Source organism: Osmia bicornis, chromosome 1 (genome assembly GCF_907164935.1).
Source record: "Osmia bicornis bicornis chromosome 1, iOsmBic2.1, whole genome shotgun sequence".
NCBI classification, from domain to species: domain Eukaryota; kingdom Metazoa; phylum Arthropoda; class Insecta; order Hymenoptera; family Megachilidae; genus Osmia; species Osmia bicornis.
Window position 1 is genome coordinate 2,352,277 of NC_060216.1, and position 9,795 is coordinate 2,362,071.

Genomic DNA, 9,795 nt, shown 5'->3' on the forward strand with positions numbered 1-9,795 from the left:
CGTATCCCAACTATGACACCGTTTTAAATTTGGAGGGCATCGCATTTCCAATAACCCTTAATCAAATACCAAAATTTGAGCGCCAAAACGATGTATCGATAAACGTTTATTTCTGGGACTTGAATGTGAAAAGGTGTGCTCCGCTCCAACTCACCACCAACAAAAGATTTCGTCACGTTAACCTGCTGATGCTTGAAACGCCCAACCGTAATGTGCGTCACTTTGCATGGATTAAAAATCTTTCCCGGCTTGTTTCAAACCAGCTGAGTGCACATAAGAGTAAAACTTATATTTGTGACAGGTTTGTATCATGCCATTACGATCTATATTAGTGTATGCGTTTGTTCTTTTTGTACTAATGCAGTTACTTTGTTTATATGCAGATGCCTTCACTACTGTTATGCGGAAGAAAAGTTATTGAAACATACGAAGGACTGCATGAAGATGAACGATTGCGCAATCATTCTACCATCGAGTGAAGATAAAATAATAAAGTTTGATAATTTTTGTCACCGAGAACGTCATCCATTCATCGTGTACGCCGATTTCGAATGCATGCTTAAGAAGGTTAACAGCAATCAAGGACACTGCAATGCATACCAGCAACACGAAGCATACAGTGTGGGATATTATTTTCACTGTTCATACAACGCATCGGTGTGCGAGTATCGCGCGTATCGGGGTCCTGACTGTGCTGAATGGTTCGTGAATGAACTTGAGAACCTTGTAAGAAAAATTGCACCATTATTTAATACGATTGTGCCCATGACAAATTTGACGGGTGATGAAAGAGAAAATTATATGAATGCAACGCATTGTTATATTTGCGAAAAACCGTTCGACATCAACGAAACAAAAGTTCGAGATCATTGCCATTTCACGGGTCGTTACCGAGGACCTGCGCATCAGGGATGTAATTTAAATTATAAAAATAAACGTTTTATACCAATAGTGTTTCATAACTTATCGGGATACGATGCCCATTTTGTAATAAAAGAATTGGTAACGATTATCGAAGGCTCGACATCAGTCTTGCCAATTACAAAAGAAAAATATATTTCATTTTCAACGAATCTAAAACGTTACAAAATTTCGCTTCGATTTATAGATTCATTCAAATTTTTAAGTTCAAGTTTAGATAAATTGAGTTCATATTTAGAGAAAGACGATATGATGATTTTACGATCGCAATTTAATTTTTTGGATGAAATAAAATTCGATTTGCTTACACGAAAAGGCATCTTTCCATACGATTATGTTACCGACTATATGAAACTGAATGAGACAACATTGCCGACATATGAGAAATTCTATAATCAACTAAGCGACTGTGCAGTTTCACAGCAGGATTATGACCACGCGATAAAAGTCTGGCGCAGTTTTAATATAAAAACACTTGGCGAATATAGCGATTTATATTTAAAAACAGATGTTTTATTATTGGCCGACATTTTTGAAAATTTTCGAAGCAGCTGTTTGAGAAGTTACAAATTGGATCCTGCATATTACTATACTTTACCCGGTTTTACGTGGGATGCAATGCTCAAGCACACGCGTATCGAATTAGAATTATTGACAGATATCGATATGCTACTTTTCATAGAGCGCGGCATACGTGGTGGTTTAAGTCAATGTTCTAATCGATACGCAAAGGCCAATAATAAATACATGGATTCGTACAATTCCGAAGAACCATCGCGATATTTAGTTTATTTCGATGTTAATAATTTGTATGGATGGGCAATGTCGCAGTATCTGCCTTACGGCGAGTTTAAGTGGTTAGACGATAATGAAATTAAAACTTTTAACATTCATGCGATATCCGAAAATTCGAACATTGGATATATTTTGGAAGTCGATTTGAAATACCCACTAGAATTACACGATAAGCATGCAGATTTACCTTTTTGTCCAATACGCGAGAAGCCTCCTAATGGCAAACATGAGAAACTACTCGCTACAGTTCAGGATAAGCAACGTTACATCATCCATTACCGCAATCTTCAACAATGCTTAAATCATGGTTTAAAAGTTTCTGTAATTCATCGCGTTTTAGAATTTAAACAATCTCCATGGCTTCGCGAATACATTAATTTAAACACGCAACTTAGAACTGTAGCTAAAAATGATTTTGAAAAGAATTTATTTAAATTAATGAATAATGCAGTCTTTGGTAAAACTATGGAGAACGTTAGAAATCATGTAGACGTTAAATTAGTTACAAAATGGGAAGGTAGATACGGTGCCGAGGCCCTGATATCAAAACCAAATTTTCATAGCAGATCAATATTTTCGGAACATTTGGTCGCAATAGAGATGCGAAAGTTGGAAATTAAATTTACAAAACCCATTTATGTTGGTATGTGTATTCTGGATATATCAAAAACATGTTTGTACGAATTCCACCATGATTATGTTTGGCCGAAATTTAAACATCTTTGTAAAATATTATACACAGACAGTCTTATATACGAACTGGTATGTGATGACATATACGATGTAATGAAACGCGATATACATCGGTTTGACACGAGCGACTATACCGAGGACAATGTTTACAGTATGCCACGAGTAAACAAAAAAGTACCGGGATTAATGAAGGATGAAAATAATGGGTGTATAATGACTGAGTTTGTCGGACTTCGGTCGAAAATGTATGCTTTGCGCGTAGAGGGCAAGCGGGACACGAAAAAAGTGAAGGGTGTCAAAAGTAACGTAATTAGAAAAACTATTTCCTTCGATGATTATATACGTTGCTTGTATGATCGTTTAGAAGTGCATCGTGAACAGAGATGTATTCGTTCAAAATTGCACAATGTATATTCTATATGTGAAGAAAAGAAGGTGCTTAGTCCTTACGATGATAAACGATTCATAATTCCACAATCCACGAGAACATTGCCTTGGGGACATTATAAAATAAATAATTATTCGTAAAAACACAATTTATTCTTTGCTCCACGAGTAAAATATTATTAATTTCCAAGTATCTTTTTAAGCCTATAGGCTTTCGAGTTCTTGCGAACTTTGCAATTTCATGAGAGAGACGTCTGACTCGGAGTTCACACAAACCTTGCAAATTCTTGCGAGTCGTTCGACAGATTAATTTCAGAATTTGCGGCATGATACTGGAAGTGCCGAGTGTCTTAGAGTTTGGAGGGGGATGTTTCTCAGTGCTTTATAAACGCATCACCGACGTGTTTTCGTTATTTACAATGGAGCGCACAATAACGACATTGCAACTGGAGGCGTTGGCCGCATTTTTGAAAACGGAGCGTAAGTACTTTTTAGTAATTACTCTTAGCGTGTTAATTTTATTTCTTTTTAATTAATTGTTTTTTAAAGCGGGTGCAATGCGCCAATTAGGAATCGTATACGTGGCGGACGTTGCAAGAGTTCGTCGGGAGCGGGCGGCAAACAGGAAAAATCTGGAAGAGCTGTGGGTCGAAGGAGTGCGAAGGCACTGTCAAAACATCGACGTCTTCGACCTGCGATATCTATTCGGATATGAAATTGATGTAAGTTGCTTGTCTGTTTTATTTATTTATTAATAATAAACGGGCAAAGCCCTTTGTAGTACAAGTTTTGATTTATTAGATTTATTAGATTTGTGTATTAATATATATTTTATTTTATCTATTATAGCCGGATTGGTGGTAGTGTTTTTCTGCCTTCCGCTCGCCGCCACGAATTCCTGCACGAATTCGCCCGCCACGATGATGTAAGTTGCTTATCAGTTTTGATTTATTAGATTTATTAGATTTGCGTATTAATGCATATTTTATTTTATCTGTTATAGCCGGATTGGTGATCCTGCTCCTTCCGCTCGCCCTTATTATATATCTTGAAAGATGTTCACGACATCTGTGGTCCTCTTCTTGGCATCACACAGTGTGACGACTTCCGTATCGCCGCCACGAATTCCTGCACAAACTCGCCCGCCACGATGATGTAAGTTGCTTGTTTGTTTTGATTTATTAGATTTATTAGATTTGCGTATTAATGCATATTTTATTTTATCTGTTATAGCCGGATTGGGTATCAGATTATAACAATAGAAGGCATCGTACGATTAGAATGCGGCCCGTCGACGTAACATCGGAACACGCGGACAAACTTTTATCGTCCGTATATTCTAACATAAAGATTGTAGCTCCGGCCAAGTACAAGATCGGTGAACACGTGCGAGTTAGTAAATACAAAACCTTATTCGCAAAGGGTTATACACCGAATTGGACAACTGAAATTTTCACAATTATTAAAATTCAACGAACAAATCCTGTAACGTATCTCTTGCAAGATATGCAAAACAACCGTTGGTTGGCGGGTTCTATGAATATGAACTACAAAAGTAAAAATCGCGATGCATACTTATGTTAGTGGAGAAGGTTCTACAACGAAGGGGAAATAAAGTTTTCGTCAAATGGTCGGGGTTTGATTCTACGCACAATTCATGGATAGGAGCGAACAATATTTTGTAATCTATATTTAAAAATGTTTGTAATTATACTGATTATATGAATAAATAATTTTTCGGCTTTATTTTGTGTTTACTTTTATTACAGGGGAATGTTATTTTATAAATGAAGGGAGGTTGGTCTAAGAATAAATTATATTGATAATTTTGAATACTTTTTAATGCAATAAATGTAATACATAATACAATAATACAATAAATGTAATACATAATACATTATATACAATTTGCTGGGATCGCTTTCACTGCTACGGCCCAAGCGTATTTAGATAAGACATCGATGACGGCGAGTATGTAATTGTGGCCATTGTTGATTTGCGCATACTGTCGCATCTCTACGAGATCCGCTTGCCAGAGATCACCGTAACCCCGTACAATGACTCGTCTATGTCTAAAGTTACGTCTCGCTGGCACGTGCAACTCGTTGACACGCTGTATCTTCTCGTCCGTGATATGATTGCCCTTCACCTTCTTCATATTTGTAAACTAGCATCATGCTTTACGAACGTGTCAATTTATAATCAACCCGGCTTCTCGAAGTTCTTCGATTATAGAAACGATCTCGTTGTTATGCCCCGTATGTCCTGCGGATTTCGAGGATACGAGAAGACGTAATCTATCGACGAGCTCGTTTGGGTCATTCCAGTGCACGTAGTCCACCGCATTATCGTTAACCGCCATATCGAACGGTATCAGATTACCTCCACGCCGCTCGCTCTTAAGCAATTTTGCAATGATATATTTATACTTGTAGCCCTTGTTACTTTTCACAAGCCCTGACGAGATATGGCTGCGTCTATGAGCGATCGACGACTTTAATATTTCCGCGTATTTGTGTAAATCAGCATCGTTCAATAAGGTGTCATCAGGCATTCTCATGAATAGTAATTCGTACAAACCAGTTGTTCCTCTGTACTTCACCCCATTAATAATCACATCGTCGTTTTTGCTTACGTCGAAAACTGAACTTCCAAGCATTAATTTGTTGCGTTGTACATATACTCCATACACGTCATCTATCTTCTTCTCACGATCGGTAAAGAGTAATTGAATGTATTTAGCTGCCAACGGCCCCAAATTTTCCGTGAAATGGCTACGTATGTTTTCGCTAGGCTTGTCCAAAATTCGCTGCATAGAAACATTAAGATTCTCGTCGCTGTCGCCGTACGTTTCAACGGCATGTATCGATTCTTCACGATCTTTCGTCACATCCACCGTCGGTTCACTCGAAGATGTACCAGGTTCGGAATAAATGCGTGCTCTTGCAGTTTGTGTGCTTTGAGGGTTAAGAAAAGGAGTTGACGTCAATTTTTGCGGTTCTTTAATATTCAAGGTTGGGAATGCCGACTCGGATTTTATATCGATCGTGTCTGAATGTGGCGATACTACTGACATATTCTCGATAATTCGTTCCAACGGCTCAACCATGGGTCTCAATCGTTTTTCGATGACTCTCTCTTCGTCGATGCTCTCCGATTTGAGAGCTCTGCGTTTTTTGCGTATAGCATCGCTTGTTTTAGCTATAGCATTCGCAACTTTACACGATTCTTTAATATTACTATTATCCATTGCAAAGAGAAGACGTCTACTCGCTAAGCGTTCTATCGATGGACTAAATGTTTCAGAAAACGGCAAATTCGTTAAATCCTTTTCTGTAGCGACCATGTTCCATCGAGCTGTCCTTGTCGATTATTACAAAACCATATTTCTGTTCCCAACACTGCGCGCACAATTTACAAAAGTTTTCGTACGACATGTCTGTATTTACATGATCATTATAAATGTGGTGTAGATTCGTGCCATCTTGTTTGAACACGATCAAAAGGTTGGCATTGTCGCGAATTAGGTGTTTCGGTATTCTCGCATAAGTCTGACAGAGATAAAAACAGTCCACGCGCGAGTGCCTACCCATAGCGAAATATTCTCTTATCACGTCTTGCTTGTCGCACGCAACGTCATCGAATATAAACACCGAATCGGGCAGCGCCTCGTTCGGTGGCGCGACTTCGGCATTATTTGAAAATGAAAAGTATCCGATTTCAGGAACGTTTGTCAAAATTCGTTCGAGATATTTGTACTTTGGTTGTTGCAATGATTTTGAGTATACATATACGTTATTGAATCTTACACCGTTCGGGCTCTCGATCAGACTGATTACGACGTTCGTTTTACCGCAGTTCGATGCACCGCAAATTATACCACGTATCGTATTCGGCAAGAGGGGCCCGTGTCGTCGCCGACGATCGTCCATGCGTGTTGTCCTCTCGTCTAAATCGAGAATAAGGATAGACAGGGGCTGCTTTGCGAAACGCATATCGTCTATATAATAACCATATATTTAATGATTCAGCCTCTTTATAGGTTGCGGAAAAGCTGCTTGTCCGTGTCGTGAACGCGCTTTAACCGCGGCCGTAGACGAGCTTTAACCGCGATTAACCCTTTTTCTCCGCGGCGATAACGCGATTTAACCGCGATTAACCCTTTTCTCCGCGGCGCGGCGGCAACGCGGCGACAGCGGCGGCGGCGGCGGCGGCGGCGGGCGCGCGGTGGTGGCGGACACGCGGAATGTAATTCGTGACCGAGCCATCAAATACGCATCCAAGCAACAACGTGACCGAAAGTCTGTCTCGACAATGCTCGCTCAATCTGTATCAGATTGCACTCGACACGTGTCTACCTGTAAACATTTCACCCTACCCCCTCATGTTAACCGCGTCAGCAAGCCGTCAAAGAGGCATCCAAGCAAAACGTGACCAAAAGTCTGTCTCGACGATACTCTCTCTATCTGTACCAGATTGCACATCAACACGTGTCTGCATGTAAACATGGATTTCGCCCTACTCCCTCATGTCTTTGAAATAGAAGATCATTCCTTTTGTATCTCCTACATTGGAATATGAAACACAAACGTTACACATACAATCGTTCTAGGTAAAACAACATTAAGACGCATAAAGTATATTTTTACTAAATAGATTTTATTATTTTACAGTAATGAACAAAATTAATAAATGATATTAAATGTTTCGTGTTTTAAGACAAATGTAACAATTTTTCTTTTTCGGTGGAGGTCCATCTATGTGCGTGTCATCCCCTGGCCGGTTATAATGTTCCATGCACAGCTCTTCATCTTCCTCCTTCCTTTTTTTTAACCACCATTCTTTTAATATCGATACGTTTCTCATAGCACATGCCCCATTGTGCGCGATGCATGCCATATGTTTATCCATCCATCCAATCTGAATATGCCGGCTCTTGGTTGGCAAATTCGGTAGATCGTCATCTTTGTTCAAAACCTCTATATTGATTGGACTGACTGAAGGATAAAGTTTCTTCAGCCATTTTTCTTTCTCAATGCCCTTGACGTATACGGATCCATGAATACTATCTTTCAAACACGAAGTGGCACACTCTTGAAGGCATGAATACGGCACGGTACCATCGTCCCACTCAAAATCGTGATGATTTTGCGTCAACCATTTTATTTGTCTTAATTCTGCTTTCGACAATTTTTTCTTAGCAAATGGTGGCGCAAAGATGAAACATTGTACGCGATTCCCATTCTGGAAGATAGCAAGTTCCTTTACGAAAAACTCGTTCGTATCGCTTTTGAAGCCTTGAATGTCCACGAATGTTGGTACATTCATTTTGATTAGTTGAATTTGTGGTGAAAAATGACCGCTTTTACTGCGGAATGATCATATAAACCCTCTTTCACTTAAGAGAGTTTGCGCACTACATTGGTCAGTGGATTGTACTGCACGATACGATCGTGAATGATCAAACAGTAGGCGCTAGTATTTTCAGGAACGTTTTCACTACACTCAAAATCGATTCTTACATCGATTGTAGCGCTTTTTATCGATTCGTTCTGATGCGAGCAATCAATGACAACGAATGGGCCGTAGCCGAAAAAGAGTATCTTATCGTATAGAGCTCCGTCATCACCATTACTGCACATTGCTCCGTAATATGACTTTCTGAATTTTGCATACATGTCGTAAAGGACAGAGTATCTATTTTTATTAAAGTCAAGATTCAAATTGTCATACGGATATGATTCCGAATTTAAATACAATCGAAAATTGGTGAGTTTGCAGTCATCAAATTTGGTGATATGTCTATTGAGCTTATTTTTTTTATCTGTTTGTAATGCAAATATTACATATCGCGGTTTTTCTAATTGCGTAGCTGCTTTAATGCTCCATGTATGTTTAGTGGTTGCTTGTAACATTGGATACTCGTATAAGTCCCAGGAACGGTAACTCATAATTATCGTTTGACCGTTTTCAAGGATACGCAACAATGAAAGTTTGTGTTTTTCTTCGAGCGTGACATGTGGCATCCTCCACTGTACTTTGTATAATTGCAGCGTGTATATTGCACCATCTGTTCCATAAACAGCATTTTTGTCGTCTCGCGATCGAATCAGAATCAATTCATGATACGCATTAATCACTATTCGTTTGTAATCTTCGCAGAAACCGAGCAGCATATTTAGAGGAACACAAAAGTCAAAGTAGCCTCCTGCATTGGGTATGTCTATCCAACCAGCGTTTTCAAGCATTTTTGATTTTGTCGTTGTCAACGATACTCCATTTTTTATCATAGTTGTTATTCCAACGTTTTTACAACGATCGATCTCCACGCCGTTTAATTCATATCGAATTTCATCAAACATAAATGCTGCGCAATTCATTTCTAGTCCAACTGAAGTTCCTGCAACATCCTCATCGTTGAGAATGAGTTTTCCTTCGACGTAAAGGTAACTCTCACTAGGAAACGTGTACAAATCTTGTTGTTGAATGGGAATTCGTATTTCATCATTGTTTCCGAACGTTGTGTTGGCGTATGGGCTGTAACTATGTAATTCGATCTTTGTAATTCGATCGTCAGAAATCGGTAAACTGGCAATGTTCAATGGGTCCATCATTTTCGTTTCTTAATCACAAAACCCAACGATTGCAGAAATTGCGTGTTTTTGTCGCTCAAATCTTGCGATGTGTTCAGTGTGGAGATATTGTCCTTACTAAATGATTGTAAAGAGTCATCGCCGTTTAATACATGATTATTATTCCTGCAACCGTGGTAATTGCTGCTGCTGCAAGTACAATTTGTGCGTTTGTGATTGAAGTTCTGGTTCCATCCATTTTCTAACGATCCTTTTAGCAACTCGTTCAACGGGGTGCTCAATAATGCATTCGGCGGATTGTTGATCGGTTGAGTTTTAGCATCTGTGTACAACAGCATTATTTCTAGTAATGTTTAGCATAAGTTGTGCTTGTTCTCTTGAAAGGCGATTAAATGAACGGATATAT

At 39.0% G+C, this 9,795-nt stretch overlaps 1 protein-coding gene across 1 annotated transcript; it reads left to right on the top strand.

Moving 5' to 3' along the window:
• The first annotated feature begins 2,958 nt into the window (after positions 1 to 2,958).
• Positions 2,959 to 3,945, top strand: LOC123987867. The gene is made up of 4 exons (XM_046286130.1): positions 2,959 to 3,276; positions 3,346 to 3,518; positions 3,646 to 3,721; positions 3,800 to 3,945. The coding sequence occupies exons 1-3, from the start codon at positions 3,123 to 3,125 to the stop codon at positions 3,658 to 3,660; spliced, it is 342 nt and encodes a 113-aa protein (XP_046142086.1). The 5' UTR covers positions 2,959 to 3,122; the 3' UTR covers positions 3,661 to 3,721; positions 3,800 to 3,945.
• Positions 3,946 to 9,795: the final 5,850 nt, after the last annotated feature.